The sequence below is a fragment of the Anser anser genome (genome assembly GCF_964211835.1).
Source record: "Anser anser genome assembly, chromosome: 8".
NCBI classification, from domain to species: domain Eukaryota; kingdom Metazoa; phylum Chordata; class Aves; order Anseriformes; family Anatidae; genus Anser; species Anser anser.
In genome coordinates this window covers 1086008-1110586 of record NC_139728.1, presented here as the reverse complement: position 1 = coordinate 1110586, position 24579 = coordinate 1086008, and the positions used below count along the sequence as shown (strand labels likewise).

The 24579-nt window shown below is 39.2% G+C and overlaps 1 protein-coding gene across 22 annotated transcripts in view; it reads left to right on the top strand.

The window, feature by feature from the left end:
• The window catches only part of ABCA4 (ATP binding cassette subfamily A member 4), an 83011-nt gene that overhangs the window by 33169 nt on the left and 25263 nt on the right, over nucleotides 1-24579 (top strand). For 18 of the 22 annotated variants that reach the window (XM_083847400.1, XM_083847398.1, XM_083847393.1 and 15 more), the window contains 13 exons: nucleotides 3209-3414; nucleotides 4234-4410; nucleotides 6871-7093; nucleotides 8875-9096; nucleotides 10261-10465; nucleotides 12380-12478; nucleotides 16487-16708; nucleotides 19316-19493; nucleotides 20872-21003; nucleotides 21752-21951; nucleotides 22753-22890; nucleotides 23500-23687; nucleotides 24454-24544. In XM_083847400.1, coding sequence (XP_083703526.1) covers nucleotides 3209-3414; nucleotides 4234-4410; nucleotides 6871-7093; nucleotides 8875-9096; nucleotides 10261-10465; nucleotides 12380-12478; nucleotides 16487-16708; nucleotides 19316-19493; nucleotides 20872-21003; nucleotides 21752-21951; nucleotides 22753-22890; nucleotides 23500-23687; nucleotides 24454-24544 — 2281 coding nt within the window. The remainder of the gene's footprint in view (nucleotides 1-3208; nucleotides 3415-4233; nucleotides 4411-6870; nucleotides 7094-8874; nucleotides 9097-10260; nucleotides 10466-12379; nucleotides 12479-16486; nucleotides 16709-19315; nucleotides 19494-20871; nucleotides 21004-21751; nucleotides 21952-22752; nucleotides 22891-23499; nucleotides 23688-24453; nucleotides 24545-24579) is intronic. The other 4 variants (XM_083847385.1, XM_083847383.1, XM_083847384.1 and 1 more) reach the window with 3 other exon arrangements.

Genomic DNA, 24579 nt, shown 5'->3' with positions numbered 1-24579 from the left:
CTGCTACCTCTCACATTCAAAATGTTGATTGAATGTCTGAACACATTTTGATACTAAGAAGCAGAAAGTGAATTTTTCCTCAAAGAAAAAAAATATATTTTTTTACTATTTAATAACTGACAGGCCACTAATTTCAAAATGACCATCATCAGAGAAGCTAATATTTTGTTGGAAATTTCAATGTCAGGATTTCAAACACCTGATCAAAAATACATCAAAACCAATAGGGAACTTCCACTTGTCCTGTAGCCACTTCTGACAAGATGTCTTTCTTTTTCCTGGAATCTGTGCACCCATTTTCTAGGAGTGCTGTGTTTTTACTGGGGCTCTCTGAAGATTTTTGAAAGTCACAGTGCAGAAAGTGACATGAAGTTTAAGTATGTAAATAAGAAATGCTAAAAACGTAGATTAAAATATAAAGCCATTCAAAAAATACTTTGGAAGATACTTTTTATGAGGTTATTCTGGCATGAGTGATCTAATGTACTGATAAGTTCATCAGACACAGATTAATAAGTCCAGTGCAAATAAGATTTTATTTTTAGAGGGCTAGACAAACCACTACATCCATTTCTTCCCACAGCCAGCTAAGTGACACAAGGAATTATTTTTCGTCTTGTATCTTTCTGACTGCAGGTAAAGATGTGTTGGGAACTGGACCTGATATGGTCTGGATTCCTGCTGAGTTAGATAAATGAAATGCTGCCTCTTTGTAAACTTACAAGCCTGGACAAAACTAGCGGGTCCTGCAGTGCTGCAGATTAACTCTGAGAGTTTAAAAAACTGTTGCATTTGTCAGTAATATTAATACCTGTGGACTCTGTATTTAGCACTTCCCACCTGAGGTTCAGAGTCTTTACAGAGATTAATTATATTGTACAGCATCTCTGAAAGAAGAGTAAATAGTTATTTAATGGTTGAATATGCTGAGCCTAAAGTTTACAGAGAAAATTAGTACTAATTGTAGGCAACAGGAGCAAGCCTAGCTCTCCTGATTTTGGTCCAGTTCAGATTAAAAGACTATCCGTCCTCTGCAAGAAGGCAGAAACTGAAGGTTTATCTGCCTTCTTATAGCTACTACAACAGGGAGCAATAAGACTTATGCACAAAGTTCTGCTAATTCTGATGGTGTTTTGCATGATGTTAGCAGAATTATTTCTTACTCAAGCTGGGTGAAATATATTGCTTTGCTGTAGGTCAGTGGTTGAACATGGCCAATATCAGGGCAGTTGTTATACCTGGTAATAGATCTTAGTGTCCTAAAATTCTTTGTAATAAGTTAATTCTTTTAAGTCTGCTGTTTACAGTGAGTTGCTAGCATTTGAGAATGTTTTCACACTGTGCCAAGCACAATGGGAACAAACAGCTGCTTTTCAAGGACACCCTACTCCTCACTATAGTATACAATGAAGGAGGTGTGCTGCCAGCAGCTGTCTTTGGAGACTCCAGATTTCTGTGGTGCAGCTGAGAATCCCACAAGTTATGAAGTAGCTGCTTATCCTCACCACACCAAGAATTCCTGTTACTCCCTTTGATTACCTTAGGCCATGGAGCAGCTAAACCTAAATACCTCTTTATACTTAATTCTATTTTCATATTCCAACCCTCTTCTTGGTATTTTAGTTTTGGTTTTCTGATCTTCATGGGGCCATTTTTAATTGCTAAATAATTACTGGGAGAAGATGTGAAATAAATTTCAGTAAGTGGAAGACAACTTAATTTTGACATAGCAATATTTCTGAAGGCACAAGCTGTGTTGCAGTTCACCGAGAAAAAAGCCTAGGTAGAGCATACAGCATTTGTTTTGGATGCAATTAATGTTAAGGGAAAGAATTCTAGTTTTTGGCTAGTAGACTACAATATAAAATCTCTTTTCACTTCCAAACAGGCTCAATTATTGCAACATTGATGTGTTCTTACACAGGCTTTGGTTTCCTTCTGCTCTCAAGGAAAACCATAAGCACTTGTGTTTCCTCTTTTGAATCCTTGCTACTTCCTTTACTGGACACCTGGGTAAAGCCTGTACTGTTCCTCAGCGTAGTCGAGACACTGTGCATTCAGCAGTGAAAATCTAGACAAGATCACTTGTCTGTCATAACTTTGCCAGTGCTGTTTCCAGATTCCCCTGCAGAACTACATGTATTCTCCTGCAGCTGGTAAAAGTCCCTTGAACAGAATTCCAGGCCACCTCATCACAAAGAAATAGCTAATAGTCCATCAGACACTGCAAAGACACAGTAATGACAGTACGAAGACAAAGTCACATGGCAGGACTAACAAAACTGAGTACCAGAACTCAGTTAAATATGTGGGATAAACTTTAAAAAAAAACAAAACAAAAAAACCCAAAAAAAAACAGCACCACCACCAAAAACTATAGACACCAGTCTAATTTTAATTTTTCTCTGCAATACAAACCAGAAAGTTTTTTTTCTGCCTTATTTTGCTTTCTGATAGGAAATTCTATGCAGTTCAATCCTATAAAGCAAACAAGGAGAATCAACATTTACAAAATGGGATGCAGTGTCACAAAGCTACAAAACAATTTTTTCAACTTAAGCATTGTTTTGTTCTTTTGCCAGTTTAAATATATATTTCCATTATAGATACCATTAAACAGTGATACTTCAACTTCTAAACAATGAAGTATATTTTGTCACAGGGAAGGGTTAAACAAAGGAGTCTTTAAGATGTCTGTTAAATAACAAGTTGCCTTTATGAGCCCTTTGGTGTAGAATAATTCTTGGTTATTGACCTGCAAGAGGTGATCAAGAAGATAAAATCAAATATTTAAGATCAAATAAGCTAGCGTCATGGCATTTTATGAAGGAAGACAATTGAATATATATCTTCTCAGTCCATTAGGAAGTTAAGTACTTCTACTCTCTGGTAATGTCTTGCTGCTTCTGAAGGGAAGAAGATGAAGATACAAACCTAAGCCTGCAATTTTACAGATAAATAATGATGGAATTTGTAGAGTTTACAGTCTTTCTTCACACAGTTTTATTGCCAGTTTGAGATGAAGAGATTCCCTTTTGATGGTAAATCTAATTATTTTTCTGATTTTTCTTGTACACCCTTGCAGTGAAATGGCAACTACTTCAGATGAGCCTATCTTCCTCTTTAGTTGTTAGCCACTGATGTTTGTTTTAATGCATATCTCTTGCTAACTTACTCCAGTGCAATTGTTCTCTGTGATTATTTGTAGTGCTTGATCTTGGATAAATTTGAAGGTTATCGTGATGAAACCCAGCTGACTCATCAAGCCCTTCACCTGCTAGAGGAAAACAAATTCTGGGCTGGTGTGGTTTTTCCAGACATAGAGCCTATAGCAAGCAGTCTTCCACCACATGTGAAATACAAGATCCGGATGGACATAGATGCAGTGGAGAAAACAAACAAAATCAAAGACAGGTAGGTGATGATTCCTTCTCAGTTCTTGCCTGCCGTCTTTTGAATATGAGAAATAAAGGGACACTATAACCTGCCTTGGATACATTCATGAAACCCAATTGTATTCAGCAGTATTTGGTATGTAATGCAGAGCAGAATCCATCTCCAGTTACCAGGCACTGACACCAGTGGTATCACTCCTGTGACAGTTAGGCCAGGCAGTGGGTAAGTGCATGGATACATGGCAGAGGAAACGGCTCTGCTCAGACTCTGTTCAGTAACCTGCCCCAAGTTTTCAGTTGGCTCTGTTACTGGGAGAGGTGAACAAGGAGGTCCCACACAGGTTGTGACCCAGCTCTCCTCTACCTGGATAGCAGAATTTCTCTGCTGTTTCTCCTCAAGTCCCCCTTCACATAGACTCACTTCTTAAAGGGTTAACAGAAATGATTTCTCAGGGTTGTCTACATAAAGGAATATAACAGTGAATATAATAGTGTCTGATGGTTGCAACCCAACTGTTCCAGTTCAATCTCCAGGGATAATGTATTACAAATACAGATATTTCTATTCTAGAACAATTACTCCGACACACAATTTATTTATACATGTTTTTGGCCAAAACTGCTATTCTGTGTAAATGGAGAAAAAATTAAAGGAAACAGAAGAACCTTCCAGGTCATAAACTTTCTCAAGCAAGTCAAGCAGACTATTGGTCAGACAGACCAAAATCTGGAAGGGGCAACTCCAGGCAGTGCCCATACAATTTCAGTAGTTAAGATTTTTTATTTTTCTTAAAGTCACTGTTTACCCAAATGATTTCCATATGAATTTTCTTTTTAGGTACTGGGATCCTGGTCCAAGAGCTGATCCCGTGGACGATTTACGTTACATATGGGGAGGCTTTGCGTATCTCCAAGACATGATTGAGCATGGGATTATAAAGACCCAGACCAACACTGAAGTGCCAATAGGAATTTATCTGCAGCAAATGCCATATCCATGTTTTGTGGATGATGTGTGAGTAAGAATAGTTAATTTTTTTTAATTCTGATTAATACTTGTTTTTATCTAACTCTGGCACTGAGCTTCGTGCTCTAATGTATGACCAGTACTGGTAGGAAAACTGAACACAAAGCACTAACCTGTGTTATAACCAAGACTACCTCCTTCAATTAGCCATGTGGAACCCACAGAAGTATTGTTAAGGCTATTTCCCCTAATTACATCTCTAAAACCTACCTTTATTTATATCAAAAGTACTGTTTCTTCAAGAAAAATTGAACAAACACTGCTTGTCCCAGTGGATTTGGTGCCTCTCTTTCTGTCATTGTAAGTTCTGAAGAATCCAACAACCCAATCTCTTCAAGTGTATTACCAAACCCTAACCCTAGACTTATTCATATCTAGATATAACAATGCCCACAGCAGTAGTTTTTGTTCTTTGAAGATATCCAGCTTTCTACAGGCCTTGCAGAATTTCAAGACGCTTTAGGCTCTTGAAACTTTTTCTTTCCAGAATCCTAACCACATCTGTAAATATTATCCCATTTATAACTAAATCATAAGTACCTGCAGTAAAGCTGGTTGTATGGCATTGGTTTCTGTTAACATCAGTCCTTTTCCTTTCCTTGCAAGTGCTACAGTTTTCAGCAATTATCTGATCTTACCAAACCTTCTTTTTGCCTAATTCCCATCCATGGATTTTTGTTGAGATTGACTGGTTTTGTCTTAAATCTCACATAACTCCAGTGAAGGATTCCAAGAATTTCTTTCCTTGGTGAAAAACAGAATAAAAAAGCTAAAGGAGAAAGAAATTTGTTGCTCTGTAATAAAAGAAAGAGGGAGGGCAGGGGAGGCATGGGGAGGGAGAGGAAGAGAGAAAGAGCACCTCCTGGCCGTGGAGATTTCATGACTATGTGGGCCTTGGAGCGTCTGTGGTTGCTATGGCCTTCATTAGCACTGCCTCAACCAGCACATGTGCTCCACATTTTATGAAGTGGTGCCACTTCTGCATTCACAGTGTGCCTGTTCCAATGCTGCAATCTGTGCTGCTGCAACTGTCTTGGTATAAATTTCACTTAAGGGGAAAAAAAAAAAGGTTATAGAAATCATTACACAGTTCTGTCAGTATGTTCCGTGCAGGCAAATGCTAGTACTTCAGATAAATGCAGACTGCAGACACATGATTTAACCTGTCATTACCTGTTAGCCTGACAAAAAGTTGCCCTAGCAATCCTGCTGTTTATGTCCTCCCCACTGTGAATACTGTAGGGCAGAAACCTCAGATATGCAAAAGTTCTCTGAAGCCTGCAGCAGCCCTACACATTTTGGGGCTGATAGCCAGTGAAGCTCTCTGCAGAGAGCCTGCTTAAGTGAAGCAAATACATCCTCATGGTGAGCATGTATGCTGCACTGTGCATGGTCTAGTGCTGGGTTGCATGGGTCCACCAACAGGGAAAACCTAGTGTGCCCAAGGCCATTCCACAAAAACACGGCTTTATTTCAGGAGGTCAAGTTGCTCTTTGGGAATTGTTGGTGAAAAAAGTGACAATTTTCCATTTGTTTAGACCATGAAGTAGCTATGATAATATATGGCAAAAATGTAGTTCTGTAGAGCTCAGTTTTAGAAATCTGAAGGATTTTTGCTCCTTTTAGTTTTTGGCAGCTCTAAGCTCTTGGCCTTTAAGGCCAATCAAGTCCACTTGGGCTTCAAGGTAATTTTGTTGAAAAATTGCAATCCCAGATTAGTAGAAAATATTTTCTGCTTTTTCACCCAAAAATCTTTTCTTCGCCATGAGAACACACTTGTGGCAGTGCTTTATCAAAGGAGCATATGCAAGGGCTGAACAGCAATGGAAGCTGGGGGGAAGGATGGAGGAAGGGAGCAGCACCTTCGTTGTGTGGAGGGACACACACAGCAGCCTGTCCCAACACTGTTTTGGAAGTGGCACTGTGTGAGACGGTCACAACATATTTTCCAAGTCATGGTTTCGATGAATTTTGGCAGCCTTGCTGGCAGCACCTGATGCTTTTAATGCTTAATATATTTCACTCTTTTCCAGTGACTCCTGGGAGCATAAAAAGACAGCAACACTCCCAAATCGTTAATATTAGCATGTCTTATTTTTTTTGTACACCATAGCAAAAGCATTGTGGCAATTCACTGTGAAGAGAGATGTATTCTTGTGCCCCAACAGAACTGCATGTTCTGTAGCTTTTAGCGTCTCTTAGGACCTCTTTGTAAAACAGAAATAACATTTATCTATCTCATGGAAGTGAAGCAACAATTTATTCATAAGTACTTAGGTTGCTTGTGAAGTTCACTAGTAACATATTAAAGTTCAGACTGAGAATTTCCAGTCCCATGTTTAATGAATGCATTCTTCCCTACTCCTGTTCCTTTTCATTCTTGCTTTTTATCTTAATATTTCTCTGTTTTACCTAAATTTCATTCGTCCTCTCTTCTTGCTTTGGTAGCTTTATGATCACCTTAAACCGCTCCTTTCCCATCTTCATGGTGCTAGCTTGGATATATTCTGTTTCCATGACTGTGAAAAGTATAGTGCTGGAGAAGGAAATGCGTCTGAAGGAGGCAATGAAGAACAGGGGCATCACCAATGGGGTGATTTGGTGCACTTGGTTCCTAGACAGCTTCATCGTGATGGCTGTGAGCACATTCCTTCTCACAGCACTGATTATGGTAAGAATGACGGCAGGAAAGACAGTAGAAACTCCCAAACTCCCTGTTGTGTTTGCATTGGTGATACCAGTTTGGGTAGATATAGGAGCCATTCGTGGGGAACAGTTGGTGGCCTGTTCTGATCACAGCACATAGCAGACACATTAATGTAAGCAGACCTCATGACAGTATGAGCACTTAGCAGAGACCGAAAGATAAATTCACCAGTAAGATTTATTGCGAGAGCTCCCTCAGAACAATCCATCAAGCCGATTACTCCATGTATTGTATTTTCTACAGACAAAGGTCCCAATAAATATTAATCATTGCTTTAAATAGAGGGGGTCATAATATGAGGAATCTTAATCTTAAATTCACCATATGTGATTCATTTATAACATTCAGTGCTTGCCTACTTAGAATTTATGACACTATTGCAATGCAAAAAGAGATAGAACAGCCTCAACGTTTTGCTCCCTGACTGAAAACAAAAAAATATCTTTTGCTTCTGTGGCTCAGAATTGCTGTTATTTTTCTAATATTTTAGAGCAATTTGGTTCTTGTCTTTGAGGCCCACCTCCTACCTCTTTCACCTGGAAAGTGTCTCCTGGCTGCTCTATTTATTTGCATAAATCTGTAACATTTTGATGGGCAAGAATGCCCTTCCATCTTTTCTAATGTGGGGAGCTGGTGTTGGTATAAATGTGTAGTTATAATTGAATCCACTCTATCTAATCAACCTGCCCTGATGTTGTTTTAGTTCTTTGCAGTTTCATTATAACTTGGGTAGATAGAGAAATCTTCCTTCATTTGCTATGCTGGTTTAATTAAGAATCAGGATGTAGTTAATACCAGGGAGGAATGTGTTTATACCTATAACTCACTTCCCTTCCTGAATTTCACTATGTCAGTGGGATGCAAATTTGTAAATACATTCTTTAAGAGACTGCATCTTTGCTGATAAAGAAATCAGTCTCACAGGCCCACTGGTATAGTACAATGTTGAGACTAATTTATAGCCTTGTAGAGTTATTCTGAACCTTTTGTAAGGCTTGAAACAATGCTGAGACTAATAAATAGGTCTCAACATTTTTTTAGAATAGAAAATCAGCAGCAGTTCATGCTCTTTTTGAGAGGGTATGTTCAATCTACAAAAGATCTAAAGGAAGAAAAATCAGAAGTTCACCCAGAGGGTTGTTTAGTACACAATTAGTTCAGAGAAACTGCAGTTGGATTCCTCAGCGGTGATAGCCTTCTGGAATTTGAATATCATTTCGGGGCAGAAAGAAGTACTTCATAATTTTCCTGTTACATTTTTTTAAGATGCATTTTGTCAGGCTTCCTTACGTCATCTTTCTTGCATATGAGCACGTGGACTGAGGAGAAGATAAGAAGAGATCAATGAAAAATTCTTATGACGGTTAGGATAGTTTTATTTAAAATGTGTGAATTTCCATGCAGGCACATCTTGCTTAGAATCATTTGCATATTAAGACAAGGACATAATGTGTTTTCAATCAGTTTTGAACTTGGCTCAGACATCAAATACAAATATGAACGTTGCAGCCTGTGGTACTGACCTGTAGTCACAATTCAAAAGCAGGGATAAAGTTAAATAAAGGATTTGTTTTTGTAATGACCTCAAGTAGTGAAACATTACTCTTGGGCAAATTAGATGTATTGGGTAAGAAAGACTGGCTTACTGCTTATTACAGGTTATGTGTCAATGGCAATTCTGACCTTTTCTGCTAGTTCAAAATGTGACAGTACTTCTAATTCATCTGTTTTCCTTTTGCCTACAGTGCGGCCAAGTGCTACATTATAGCAGTCCACTTCTCTTCTTCCTATTCCTACTGACCTTCACTACAGCCACTATAATGCAGTGTTTCTTGTTCAGCACCTTCTTCTCCAAAGCAAATCTGGCAGCTGCCTGCAGTGGAGTCCTGTACTTCACCTTGTACCTGCCTCACATTGTCTGCTTTGTCTGGCAAGACCGCATGACTGTTAATCTGAAGATCTTAGCAGTAAGCCTTTCACTCATTATGTGGTATTTTGGGGTTCACATTGAAGATGCCCTTCTCGCTATCCATGTGTGAGTAACAAAGAACTGCACACCTCCTTGCCTTTGCTTTTTTCATTCAGAGAGAGACACACCTCTGAAATACTTAGAGATTGCAAGCGAATAAGCCTTTACAAGGAAATGAGTAGGGTTGGCCCATGACAGGTTCTGATTTGAGAAGGAAAAAAGATTACTTTTTGGAAATTGTGCACAGTTTAACACGAAGATAACTCTCTTCTCACCCTAAAGTGAGGGAGAGGGGACCAATGTAAGACCGTTTGCTAGCCAGAAGCCATGAATGCTTTTCTCTGCTCCTAGTATGTTTGGTCTTACATTTGTTGTCCAAAGGTTGGCTTCTGAAGAACAGCTAATTACAAGAGTTACAGGGGGGTTGTGCATGTGGAGAGGGGTCTGAATTAAAAGTAACATTTTTAGGACAAATAAAGTAATTGAACAATGAACGATTGCTGAAAACCAAACATTTTTTACTTAGCACACTATGATAATGCCTCACTGGGAGTTGCTGTCAGGATCCTTCTTGTCTGTCATTCCTGGCTGAACTACATATCCTGTTAAACAGCACCATGCCCTTTCTTTATGTGTTTTTGCAAAGCAACACTGAAGACAACTTTTGGATGCTGTGCTGGTTTATTAGTTTGTTGTGTGAAAAAACAGTAGCAGGGGATGTTTGCAGATTTCCTTATCCTGAGCATCTGGTATACTTTGTCTTGTTACTCACACTGTCCCTGCCCCATACACTCAGATATTTTGTTTCTCCAATATAGGCAAAGTGTACACTGCGAACTTCTTGATGAATATATAGTATTTTCTGAACAGAGACATTTATAGAAAAAAAAATAAAATGTTTGAAAGGTTTTTTGTTGCTAAATAAAGTGGGGCCAAGGTTGAATTCAGTCTGTTATGGCTAAATATTGCTTAGAATTGCCACCATTCAGAGGATTAGACATTCCAGTCTGATATAAAAGTGAAAGCACTTTTCCCGATTATTTTTTAGGCATTATTAAGTTTTGAAGTCCAGTCCCCAAAGGTCTTTGGTTTTTTTTTTTTTTTTTCTTGCTTTAGAAAATGTCCATCTGTCTGAGTTCATGACATTTTTTCTTTATTCCAGAGTTTGCTTTCTCAAGTAGCTTTTGGTTTTGGTACAGAATACTTGTCGCGCTATGAAGAGCAAGGTCTTGGCCTACAGTGGGGTAACATCAGAACCAGTCCCTTGGAAGGAGATGAATATAGTTTTCTGTTTTCCATTAAAATGATGCTTTTTGATGCTTTTCTGTATGGAATACTTTCTTGGTACCTTGATAATGTTTTTCCAGGTATGTCAATTTCTTATTCATATGAAGTAGTGGTAATTGTTGTAAGTTACATTAGTCTAGTCGATCTCTGAGTATTTCTCTGTCAAAACCAGAGTATTTAACATTGTAGAACATGAGTCTTACCCATTATGGCACCATGAGTTTATTAAGGACTTCCACTTTTTTCTTTTTTTTTCCTTTCTCCCATTTTAGTCCTGACAATAATGGAAATGAAGGAAAGAAAAAGAAAGGTGATGTACTTTCTGGTCCTGTACTTGTCTGTACACATCACTTACTGATACTTAATCCAAAACAAAATACGTATTGTTTTTTTTAAAGTTGTTTCAGATGTATTTGAGGATATTTTGCTTCCATAATTGTTAAATGGCCTTAATTCTGCTTTGTTTGTGTCCCTTTTAAAGTGAGCTATGCTACACCAAATTAACACCGTTTTGGTTTTTAAGAAATGTGTCCTCCCAAAGAAGTTTAACACAAATTATCTTATTTACTTTCAAAGCTGATATGCAGTAACTTTCATAAAAGTCACTTTTTGGACAAGTCTGTGCTGCAACCCTGTTTATTTAAACAAGTGTAGACAATGTATTATTTCCACAAACACAGCAAGAATTGAATAACTGGAGAGAGTTTCTTTGCTCATGTTTCCAAGTCTATTTTTTTTCATCCAGCGCTTTACACAAAAGTAGTATTTCTCAGCGATTCTATTCAGCATGTTCAATTCCACTCACTGTTTGTTCTGAGCGTCTCCTTGGCTTTCTGCTTCTCTGTTTCACTGAAATTTCTCATAGCATTTCTCTCTTACACACATGTAGGCCTAGCAAATCAATGCTGTAGTGTTTGAACTTACTATTTGAGTTCCCTGGATAATCCTTTGAATCATATGGTTCAGCTCCTGCTCAAGTTTTCTCTGCAAGCAACCACCCATTGGCACACTGCTCTTTTGGCTATTTAAGCATTCTGCTCCATAATGGAGTTCACTTGGCTTTTTGCATTCATCCTGGATGAGAAGCAGTTGTTTTAGCTACCAGCTTCAAAGGGATATAATCCAGTCTGTAACAAGTGCAAGGCAAACTGTTTACGAATTCAGACAGGGCGTTTTTGTGCATAATGGGAGTACAAGTGGTTGCCTGACATAAAGGATATTTTTGGTAAGTCAAAAATAAGCAGACACTTTCACAAAGTGTTTTTCAATGCAGAAAAACTGACCATCTATCAGTGAGCATCACAAATTTCCATTGCTTATCACTATGCACTATCCACTTGCAAATCACTGTGATCCAAGAAAACAGTATGGACTGTCGCTGACTCGAGTCTGGTCCAGCAAGAATGGATAATGTTATCATACTTTCTTTTTTCAAAACAGAATTAACCTGTGACCAAAAAAGGCCCATTTCTGTTTAAGAAATGATCTGCTTTTCTCCTGGTCTCATTTTTCCTGGAAGGCTGTGTGCTAAAAGAACAGCTAGAGTCTCTTTTCTCATTGTGTGTTGAGAGTTCAGGCCCAATGCCTCAAATGTCAAGTAGTAATTTAAAGAAAATTATTGAGTGAGGCTGGGATCCCATCTTAAGCAATCAGGATGTTCCTTGGCAGCTGCTGGTTGATTGGTTGGTTTGATTGTCCCCAGGTAGAGAGTAGCTTTACTCTGTAATTAAACCACATTCTGCTTAAGAAAATTGAAGGCAAATCAGATTACATTTTCTGAATATTTTACTCCTGGGCTAGTAATAATAATAATTGCAAACAAAATCTGTTCTGACGGGTGGTTGGTGGGCAGTTTGACCTCTGATAGGTAACACTATGACTGCTAAGGCAACTGCAAGTGTTTGTAATTACAGTTCAGACTTTGTCTAGATGAATTTGTGCCCTCTGAGGAATGTGGTTATAAAGTATGTGTCACCTTTTTATTTTTCTTCTAGGGGACTATGGGCTACCACAGCCTTGGTATTTCCCTTTGCAGGAATCTTACTGGTTTGGCTCTAGAAACCCAAAAGCTGAAAAAACAGCAACTGCTGATGGTGAGTTCTTTCAAAACTTTGATATTTAGAAATAACTTCAAAACCACTGATCTCCTTAGAGGTGACTGCGTAGCATTTTCATTACATGAGCTGCTGCAAAGATTAGGGACAGACATATACTGGGAATCTCAGCAGGTGCCTTTGAACTTGGAGTGGCCTGCTATTATTAGAGTTGCTAGAAGTGAGTCACTGTTCCATCTGAGAGCCTTTAAATCATGGGTTAACAAGCAACATCAAACTCCTACTCTCTAACCAACACCTTTTGAGACATTCAAGGAGTTCTTATTGCACAACACGGCATTTGTAAAATGAGTCAAAATGAGATACAGTGTTGATCTGATTTACACTGAGGATCCCCTTTTCTAAAGGCCTTTCCCCTTTCTAAACCTAATTCTTTTCTAATTCAGACTAATTTAACTGTTTCCTTTGGGTTTGTAAGCAAGATCAAAATTGATGACACCCTTGGACTGACTTGAGTAAGAGCAGAAATCTTGCTTTTGCATAATTTTGTCTGTGTTTTGATAGTAGAGTAGTTAAGCACATCATGTGGGTGATTGTATTTAAATTGGAATTAATGCATAATGATGATTAATGTCTGGAGTAGAGGCTTGCTGAAGGTAGTGTTTTGAAACCTGTCTTAGTTTTACAGGTAACAGCGAAACCAATCAAAATGGCAGATAAAGAAATCATTTCTTCAGTCTGTTCATTACCACCCTTTTACCCTTCATCAGCTCAGACTGCTGACAAGGCAGTCTCATTTCAGGATGATGCCCTTAGACCAGAAGGGAGTTAATCCTTTCTGTGAACATGCTGAATAATACATCCACTGATCACATCTTTTGATCAGGAAAGAGGAAGCTATAACATTGTTTTCTTTGAAGAGGCTTTGTCTTATGGTTGATTCTGAAAGAATGAGCAGGTTTTCCTTTAGGCTTGCTGTGAGAGTATTCAGAATGTTAGAGGCTTGTCTAAATATTATGGAGCCTGTTATCTGCTTGTGCTTTGCAATTGCTACCCACCCGATTGAAATGTGCGTAGGAAAGAGGAGGAAAGAGCCAAAAGAGGACTTGGAATATGTTTATAGATGAATGAGGAATTGCTGAAGGCACAGATAAGATGTCAGTCACTACATCTCATTGACTTTCTTTGGAATTTGGGCATATTCTGCACCAGACCTCCTTTGAGTATCTCAGATTTGGAGCACAGTTGCTTATAGGATTTTGACGTTTTTTAGTTACTTAGTTTAACCTAAATTTAGTAAAAACAAAATCCATTTTCTGGTTTTCTTAATGGCTCCTAAGTTCTGTGTTCTTTAATGTATTTCCAGTACAAGGGGGACACGTGATTTTTTAGGCGTGAAAATGCCAAAACATTTAGTTGCTCAGGTGGGTCATCAACAGAAAAGCCAATGGCTTCTGCTTTATTGCTAGCTTTTAAAAGTATTTTTCATGTTGCTTAGATAAAACATTTTGCTTAAGTAAAGCCTAGAGTTTATTTTGTGAGTGAATTTGTATCAGATATCTGAGCTTATCTAATAGTTCACTGTTGAGAAAAAATGGCACAAATTTTCAGTCCTTTCTGCAGCTGTCATCCTAGTTCTGCAAAGGCTAGCCTGGGTACCTGGTCAGGTTATAAGGTAGATCTTTCTTGGAAGCCAAGTACATGAAGGACAAGATGATAAGAAATAACAACATGAATTTACTGAGAGCAAATCATGCCTAACCAATTTGACTTTCTCCTGTGATGAGATGACGGGATCACTGGACAAGAGGAGAGTGTTGGATGCCATTTAACCTTTCTTTAGCAAGGCTTTATAGAATGGAATTCTGTAGTATTCTGATAGCCAAATTAGTGAGATACAGGCTGAGTGAACAACAAAGGGGTTGAAAACTGACTAGACTGTTGAGCCCAAGGGAATGTGATCAATAGTACAAAGCCTTACTAGGAACCAGTTATTAGTGACATCCCTGGGTACTAACATTGGGGTCAATACTGTTTAATTTCTTTAAGAATTTGAGTGATGGAATAGAGTGCACCCCGAGCAAGTTTGTGGAAGATAACAAATTGGAGGGAACAGTGGGGTGCAAGACAGCTGTTCAGGTGGGCCATGACAGGTTATAGAAATGAGTTTACAGAAATCGTACGGAGTTCAACAAAAGTAAATGCATAATACTGTATCTGGGATGGAGTAACCCCGTGTGACAGTACAGACTGTCCACCACCTGGCTGGTAGGCAGCTTTGTAGGAAAGGCCTGGTGGACAGCATGTTGATCATGAGCTGTCATGATCATGAACAAGTGTGCTCTTGTAGCCAAGAAGACCAACTGCATCCTGAACTATATTAGCAAGAGTGTAGCCAGAAGTTCAAGTGTAGTGATCATTCCATTCTAGTCAGCGCTTGTGAGACTGTACCTGGAGTACGATGTCCAGTTTGGGCATTCCCAGTGAAAATGAGACATTGAGTTAATGGAGGGAGCTCAGCAAAGAGTCACCAAGTTGATGAAGAACTGGAGCGTATGACAAATGAGGAGATGCTGAGAGAGCCGGATCTGCTCAGCCTTAAGAGAGAAGGGTAAGAGAGGGCCAAACTTCTTAGAAGTACCCAGTGGGAGGATGAGAGGCAATAGATATAAGCTGGAAAACTGGAATTCCAATTCAATATAAGAAAAAAAAATCTTTACTATGAAGGTAAAGATAGTGGAACAGGTTGCCCGGAGAGGTTGTGAAATCTCTATTTTTTGAAAAAGTCAACCTGCTATAATTTGGCCTTATTTTGGTGGTTGAACTGTAGACATTTGGAAGTCTCTTCTGATCTAAATTATTCCATGATTATCTCAGCTAGCCTCAGAGCATTACTATGAATTTGTTCTGTACTATTTCATCTTCTCTTTCACAAAACATCACCTTGGGTTTTCTCAAGCAGGGAGTTAGAAAGGTCAACTCTGTGTGATGAATTCCTGAGGCATGTGATTCTTACCTCTTTAGTGTGCCTCAGCTTACGTGAACAGCTGTAGAACTTCTCTCAACTCCTATCTTTTCCTTCAAGGGCATTACTAAGCATTTTCTTCATTAGTCATAGCTCATTAATGTGTTTGGAAGGAAATGGGATAAGAAAATGTCAGATAATGAAAACGCAAGACTGAAAAATAAAACTAAACTGGTAAATCATCCAGTTACTTTTAAAATTTAGTTGTATCGATGTACTTTTTTTATCCCCCATTTTGCCATTTTAGGTGACTAGATAAATTTGTTGCTTATGTAGCTATTTGTGCCCCTGGTAACTTCATGCAGCTCTACGTTCTAGAATTTCTTATAGCAAAAAATTATGGTGAAATTCCACAACAAAATTAAGTCTGGGGCTATTTGATAATGGTAGTGACATTCTAGGCTACCAGCATGAATCTGTTATGTATACAGTTTCTTCAGGATCCCTCTTCTTACACCATGGTTCTTCCTACTTCTAGTGATTTTGTATGACTCTTCTTTTGTGTCAATAAGATCTGAGACCAAGTTGGAAAGCCAGAAATTCTTGTGTAAAAGTTAACACCAACTCATTCACTCTGGTCTGGAGCTAGCCTCTTAACCTAAGTAGCAGTTTGCTTTTCAATTAATCTTTTCATTGGGTTTTCTTCCTCTCAGTCCCTGTAAGTCTGTGAAACACTTGTATAGCTTTTCTCTTAGCGTGGTGAAGTATTTAGTCTGGAGCTTCATGGACAAAACATAAATATATAAAACATATACATTATGTTAGTAAGGACCTTCTACTCTTGAGTCTATAATTGCAAAATTGTCAGTCTTTTTCTGTAAATATCTGGTTCCGACATGGCGAAGCAGATTTTAATCTAGATGGCCTCAAGTGCTGTGTTCTTAACCTGAGTAAAGCACTTTGATTAATGCTCCTGCAGAGCTCGAGGCTTAGGACTACGTCCTTTTCCTCAATGCACCTCTAAAGATAAGAGGAAAATAAATTTTGGTTGACTAAATGTTGGTTACTTTTGTTTTATATAGAAAACAGTCCACAGTCAGAATGCTGTGTGGATCAGAAGGCCATGGAAGGGGAAAAAAATGAAAGCAGAACAAAGAAATCTGAAGAACCTGAAAAGCAAGAAGAAAAGAGTGACAACCAGGGGGAGGACGGTAAAAACAAACAATGTAAACACAAACGAGAAAAAGAACCCGGCGAGCAGGGGATGCGTAAGACAGATGTCCAGGACAAAGATGAAATGAATAGTAAGGAGAGAGAGCAATCTGAGTATTTCTCAGATACCATACTTACAGTACTTCATAACAAAGTAAATATAGGAATGATTGCAGTTATTAAAGAGGTTAGCATGCAACTGCCAGAGCTAAGTTTAGGAGAGGCACTGATTCTCCCAGCTACCCTCCTACTGATTTGTCTACATTCAAGATCACTCAGAATATTTTAGATACCACCCATAAAAGAGATGCCTTTCAGGAGAGCTCTGTAATTTGGGGGGGGGGGGTGTTTTTGTTTTGTTTTGTTTTGTTCTTTATGGTGAAAATGCAGACTGTCCCTGTAACAAGTTAGTGTACTTGCTAAGGGAAACCTCTGAGTGATATACATTGACTTCCTAGGATTAAACAGAGCCATGACTTTAATATAAATACTTACGCTGAGAAGAATGCTGTTCTCTCCTGCCCCCCTTTCTTTGCCTGTCTTCAGTGTGTTTTGCATCTGTGGGGATAGGTTGGTTTCAAAGGGATTTATCTGATGTGCTGTGTGTCTGTCTGTAGCCTCTTCTGATGCTGACATTAGCCACCACCTAAGAATTCCTGAATGACCTGTCTTGTTTTCAAGTGCCAGTGTCCTCTTTTGTGGGAAGCCAGAGGAGTTTTCTGCATGTGGTGCTCAGAGGAATGATGTGGATTCTGTAGCAAAAGTAACTGCTATAGACAGCTCTCTTGAGAAGCTGGAGATAAAAGTGGGGTCATCAGAGCACCTCACGTAGGCACTGAAAGCATGCATTCAGGGTGAATAGAAACAGGACAGGACTTCAAAAGAAACAAGACAGGCAGAGGGCAAAGGTTACTTCAGCCAATCTTCTCTTAGTACTGCCTTATCTTTGTGGTGCTGTATTCATCAGCTCCCAGGTTCCAGCTGTTACATGCCCAGAGAGGAAGGGCTTTGCCTGTCACTGCACAAAGAAGCCTTCCTTCCTTTTCAGCCAGCCATGGAGAAACTGGGAAGTGGGTAGAGAAGTCAAGAGTAGAGCTGGTATAGTTGAATGATACTTTCTAAAATGGCTTTGTGTTAGCAGTGGTGCTTCATGTAAGAGTGGTGGGATAGGAAATGGTTCTAATAGCTTAACTCTACTGCAGTCCAGCATTAGCACCAGTTCACAGAGCAGGGCAGACACAGCATAAAGCCTAACTGCTTGGTATGCTTTAAGCAGAGCTTTCACCTAAGGCCCCATTCACATCCCCTGTAAATGCTGCCACCTCTAAAGAAAGACCTAATGGTCCAAAATTTCATTGTGGGAATAAGATCAGGATAGAGGAATGGCCCACCCCAATAAAGGGAGCTCACCCCCCCACCAGTGCTTCTCAGGTGATGCTAAGCAGATACTGGGGGAGATCATCAGAGCATTTGTCAGCATTTGTCTCAGAAATTGTCTCAGAAAACACAACATTTATCTCAGAAATTGTCAATGAGACTTGCAGGCAAATAAGAACTGAGCTAATGATACATATAAAAAATGGGATGGTAACTCAATTGCCCGTATATGCAGAACTATCTAGCCTTCATCTCAACTTCTGAGAATACAGGGAAGTTTGTATTTGCCCCAGTAAGGCAAAAGCCTAGATTCCTTAAAAAAAAAAAAAAAGTTTGTTATGAGCATCATTTTATTTCAAATAAAGCTCTCCCATCCAGATGAGTTATTTCAGCTGCTCTGTAGTATATGCAGCTCTCTCATGTACAACATATTTGGGACTTTTTCCCAAGCATTGTGTGTAATGACAGAGTCTTAAAAGTCACTGATGGAGGTGGGGCTGGTTTCACCCAGATGGCATTGGCTGCTCTCCACACGGGCCTGATGGGTAGTGAATGATTTAAGTGAACTGCAATTGCAAAACAAGCCTCCTTACAAAGCCTTAAGTATTCTGCGTAAACAAAAGTGGACAGGGTCTTTAGTTTAAATTTCTCAACTCCCATAATTCACATTGCCCAAGGGCTTAATTTACTTCAAAGGAAGTTTGTTTTGTCTAGAAGCTGATGCAATAAAAATTCCTGATGGTGCTGTTTACAATAATGCATTTTTAATCCTGAGAGAAAGCCATCCCATGTAGTGTTCCTGTTAGGTAATGCCTAAGTTTTGAGCTGGCCTCAGCAAGGGGGTAAATTTCACCTACCAGGATTAAAGGCGAATGTTGTTTTTTTAAAGCGTCATGGTAAAAGAATGCACAGCTGGGCAGATGATTTGAATGGCAGATTTCAGCCTGGTTGGAAAGGCGACATGCTGCTTGTTTAATGTAATCTCAGCCTATCTAAGTATCTACAGACAACAGTGCTAAATAATCTTCAAGCTACACAGTAAAAACAGAAAGCATGTTCAGCTCCACCTGATCTAGTGAGCTACATCTCCACAGACCATTAAAATTCTGGGCTCTCTTTCTTCTGCCATTCATAGCTGGGTGAATCTAAACAAATTGCACTGCAGTTAGGAACCTTGCTTCAGTTAACTACTGGTGTGACTGGAGAATCTCGCCCTGGCATGTTTTACTGGGTATGTGCACTTACTGATGTGTCATCATCAAAGTTGGGATCAACACATATTCTTATATTCTTTTCTCATTCTTAATTTCTTGCCTTTCAAGTAAATACCTTCTGTGAACCTGAGCCAACAGGATTGATTCCAGGAGTATGTGTTCAGAACCTGGTGAAGATTTTTGCGAACAGGCCCAAGCCAGCAGTAGATGGGATGAATATTACTTTTTATGAGGGCCAGATCACAGCGTTTCTTGGTCACAATGGAGCAGGAAAGACAACCACCATGTAAGTCTGTATTTTAAAGAAGCAAATCCAGAGCAGTGTTCTGTTGAGTCCTGAGGAGCAGCCTTCTCATTTCACTCTTCCCTTGTTTCTCTGCCACCCTTGTGGCTAGATTGACACAACATCAAGCTTGTCCCAGACAGGGAAATGCTGCCCCTAAGCAAAGAGAAGATACGCTGGTCTAGCTAAAGCTTTGAGAGTGAGGCAATGGTGACACGCTAGTGGAAATACAGAAAGGAGGAAGCAGTTCTCTCCTCTAACACCCCAACATTAATTTCCTATTGCCAACTCCCAAAAGGTGAGGAGTAAGAAACATCTAGCTGAAAGAGATGAAGATTGGAAAACTACTACAGTCTGCATATTCTTGGTTTCTCTGTCTAAGTGGCTTTGTCAGACATGCTTTTGGCCTGTGTGCAAAGGATGTAAATTCAGACGCTCTTTAGACAAAATGGTTATGTATATTAAAGATCTATACCCAGATTAAAATGTTGCTTTAGTTCTAGAACCCTAAAGTCACAGGAAGATGGACTTCAAGTATGTTTAATCTTCTTCATACAGGACTTTATTTATCATAATAGGATTAATTGGTGAACAAAACACTTAATGAGTCTGTGAAGAGTTCACCAAATGTTGAAAGAACTGAAGCGTTTCATTACAATGTTCCCCAGCAGAACAGTTTAGGTTTTTAATTCAAAAAGACTTTTATTTCAAAAGCACTTTAAATTGCCTTTGAAAATTTTAATTGTTCCATGAAAAATGTTTGACCCCAAACAAAATGATTGTAATCTGCTGAAATGTTGTGTAAATGTATTTTTTTAATGCTTGACGGTTGGACAAGATGATCTTAGAGGTCTTTTCCAACCTTGATGATTCTATGATTCTGCTGATTAAAAACAAAAATTTCTACTGCTTTGAAATTTTCAGAACTGAGAAATCCATTATCCTATCCATTTGCAACCCAATGCTCTGCCCCCCTTCCATTTTACAGAAAATAAAGGTTAGGTATGAGCCAGTCAGCATGGCTAGAGACCTTAAAGCACTATTGGTCCTACTGAGCTTCATTTTAGACCAGTTTGTACACAGGAGTAGCGTAACACACTTAACAAACTCCTCTGAAACAGCGTAGCTGACAGAAACAGTTTTCTGTTTGCAGGCCAAAACCATACAGGCAGGTTTATCAGAAGTTTTAAACATTAGCAGAGCCACAAGATTCTCACTGCAGTGTGCAAGAATATGCGTATGTATGCTTTTCATTAGGATTGTTTCATCGAGGCCATAGTAAGAAGTCATCATGCTCCATCTAGTGGAATCATGTAAGGTGTGTTCCTAATCTGGCACAGAAAGATGGGTGAGTGGGAATTCCCTCATTTTATTTTCATAGGTCAATACTGACAGGCCTCTTCCCACCCACCTCTGGAACTGTGCTGATTGGTGGCCTGGATATTCAAACTCACACGGACTCCGTTCGGCAACGATTAGGCATGTGCCCTCAGTACAACATCCTATTCAATCAGTAAGTATTGTTCCATACTAGCTTTAAGAACAAGCATGCATTCTTGTCCCATCCCCAAAGCCTGTGTTGTTTCTCTTGCTCTGCTCTCAGTGTACCTCTGTATCGCAGAGGTACTTCTCCAACTCTTAACACTCCTATAATATAGCTGTTGTATGTCCTCAGTAGATTTCTCTGGCATCATTTATCTGGGAACAAACAAGTTTCCAAGGAAGATGACAGTGTTCTTTGTATTGGCATTTTATGTTGTAGTGTGGGTTGGCAGGAGTTCAGCCTGGGATTTCATGCACTATAATGTAAGCCACTTTTTTTTTTCCTAAAGCAGAAAAATCTGATCTGACACTGCAGTAGCAGGATATTTTTATGCCCATTGTGCCCTACCACTTGACAGTTGACTACCTTCTCAGATGATTTCCAGATTTACTGCCATCAGTTGGTAGTCATACCAACAGTAGTCTTTCCTCCTCGATGCTGTTGCCACATCAGTACCTGTTTTATTCCCGTAAACAGGTAGCTTGATGTCTGTTACGCCTGTTCCTTTAGTAGCAGTTTCTGATTTGAAAAGGCAAAGGAAGATCCTGTGACAGCTGAGTGAAGTGTGTTGATACCAAACAATATCTGTGGTCCAAGTTTAGGGTAAAGTAGGCCCTCTTCTTTCAGCAAGATAAACCTAGAGCAAATTTATTGTTGTTTGGAAAAATTGTGCTAATTCATTTAAATTGCCTTGATGCCTTTCTGTCTGATTTCACAGCCTTACTGTAGCAGAACACATATTGTTTTATTCCCAACTGAAAGGGAGATCCAGGGATGAAGCTGAACAAGAGCTGGAAACGATGCTAGAAGACATGGGCCTCACCCATAAAAGGAATGAAGAGGCTCAGAATTTGTCAGGTGCCCACGAGATTGTTCTAAGAGTTGTTTTTTTTTCTGCTGCCTTTTCTTCATCTGTGGGTAAAGAACTCAAGTATTTTTTTAGTTCCATTCTCTGAGGCTGTATTTTGCCAAATCACTCTGCACTAGGGAGGTCTTTACTCTTAAAAAGATTGCTTAATGGGACTGCACAAAAAACTGGCAAAATCTGTCCCTGAAGCTTGTGCTTCTTATAAATGTGACAAATTCAAATATACTTAAAAGTTGCTGGTTTAAAACGAATATATAAAAATATATCCATCAGCGTAACAACAAAAAAGTCTACATAATTTCAAGGCAAATTAAATATTATACCACCATGCTGGTCCCCTGTTTGTGTCAGTACTCTAGAATACTGCATTATTTGGTAGGGGCAACTTCTTTAATTCTAAAGGTTAAAAAATGCATGCAGTGTATTTGAACATATTTCAATTTCAGGTTCAAAAGCTGAATTGAATACAGAGTCAGGAGTTCTTACACTTTTGTCTTGATTGCAGCTGTAAAAGTTGGCCGATTTCACACAAAAATATGAAAAATCTCAGATCTTCATGCTTTTTCTTTAGGTCAGAACCGGAAAATGTAGCACAGAAATGAAAAATTCTAAAATAAGTAAATGAATTATATATATGTATATATATATATATATATAATAATTAATGAGTTGTTTTGAACTTCAGAAGAAATATGTGACTATGGATCCAACATTGCAGAAATTTGTTTGAGGATGGGTTTTGTTTTACTTGTATCAGTTTGTCTCTCTCTACCCTGAAAAACTGTGTTAATTACATCCCTACCACGTGCATGATTCATCTCAGACTCCTGGGTGTCTCCATCTTCTGGTAGGTGGAATGCAAAGAAAACTCTCTGTTGCCATTGCTTTTGTTGGTGAAGCAAAAGTGGTAGTTTTGGATGAGCCCACTTCTGGAGTTGATCCATATTCCAGGCGATCTATCTGGGATCTTCTGCTGAAGTATCGCTCAGGTAACAGGTTTGAGGGTTTAAACTGTGGGGTTTTTTTTGTTTGTTTTTGTTTTTTTTTTAAGCCTGCAATAGATATAACATGTGCCTGCTGTGTAAACTGTTTTATCATAGAATGGTTTGGTTTGGAAGGGACGTTAAAGACCATCTAATTCCAACCCCCCTGCCATGGGCAGGGATGCCTCCCACCAGACCAGCTTGCTCAAAGCCCCATCCAACCTGGCCTTAAACACTTCCAGGGATGGGGCATCCACAGCTTCTCTGGGAAACCTGTTCCAGTGCTTCACCACCCTCATAGTAAAGAATTTCTTCCTGAGATCCAATCTAAATCTACCCTTTTTTTGGTTTAAAGCCATTCCCCCTTGTCCTATCACTATACTCCCTGATAAAGAGTCCCTCCCCAGCTTTACTGTAGGCCCCCTTTAGGTACTGGAAAGTTTGCATGCTAGGGATATATGCAAACAAGATTCTTTGAGCAGACGATTATGGATGCAGCAAACTGAGTGCTGGCCCTGGTGCAGAGAAAACCCTGCATTAATTGCCAAAAACTATGTGCTGTTTTGAGTTCCTGAGAGAGGTCGTCCCTTAAATGTTCTTTCTTTTTCCTTCTAGGCAGAACCATCATCCTCTCAACCCATCACATGGATGAGGCAGACATTCTTGGAGATAGGATAGCTATCATATCCCACGGAAAACTCTTCTGCTCAGGCTCCCCTGTATTCCTTAAGAACTGCTTTGGATCTGGCTTCTATCTCACTCTTGTTCGCAAGATGAAAAACACCAGAATTGTAAGGAATGCAGTAAGTATGTGCTTCCCTCCTCATGTAATCTGAACAATACATATGCGTGCCAAGGTAGAAAGCAATCAAGCGCTGCTTGAGGCTTTGTACAAAACTGACTTCAAAATGGAGAAAACAATGACAGAATTTGATAACACTTCATGAAATTACATGGCTGCATGAGGATCTCTGTAAAAATCTCTGATTTTATAAATATATATTCAGCAGGACAAGTGAAAATAGTAATTTGACATGAAGTCTTCAGTGGTCTATAATTCACTTTCCTCAGTTATGTCTATCAAAACCTTTACCTGTCAAGTTGCCTTTGTGCGTATACCAATCTTTCTGATGCCTCCTTTGCAGTATACTTGTAAACATGGTGCTCTCTAGTACCTAGCTCAAATGCCAGATGAGTCTAAATTTAATCCATAGCTAAAGCAGCATTCCACAGCTTGAGAAGTATGGTTCTGGATTGTTTCTACTGTAGGAAGCACTTTCAGCCTTAGTACCAACGTGATCTGTATACTTATGGCCACTGCTGATCGCATTTCCCCAGGTATTTGCATGTAATTTAGAACTGACAAATATGGTTTGTGTAGGAGAATTTGTGTTGTCTGTTTTACTTAATCCAGTCCTCAGATGACCTTCAGTGCAATATGTTCCAGATGCTTCAGATATGATGTATTTTTCACTGACTCAAAGTGTTCAAAGGCTGACAGCCTTTATGTACTGTTTTGAATGTATCTGAAGCACTTTCATCTTTGTATCTGTTGCTTGTCCGTGCCAGTCATTTTGTAGCTGTGGATCTCAGTGCTCCTGCTCCTGCTCCAGCTGTGCACGCAGGGACAAAGAAGGAACTCAAGTGCAGGAACTGGATGGTAAGAAGTGGAATGGTTCAGCATTCCAGCATGTG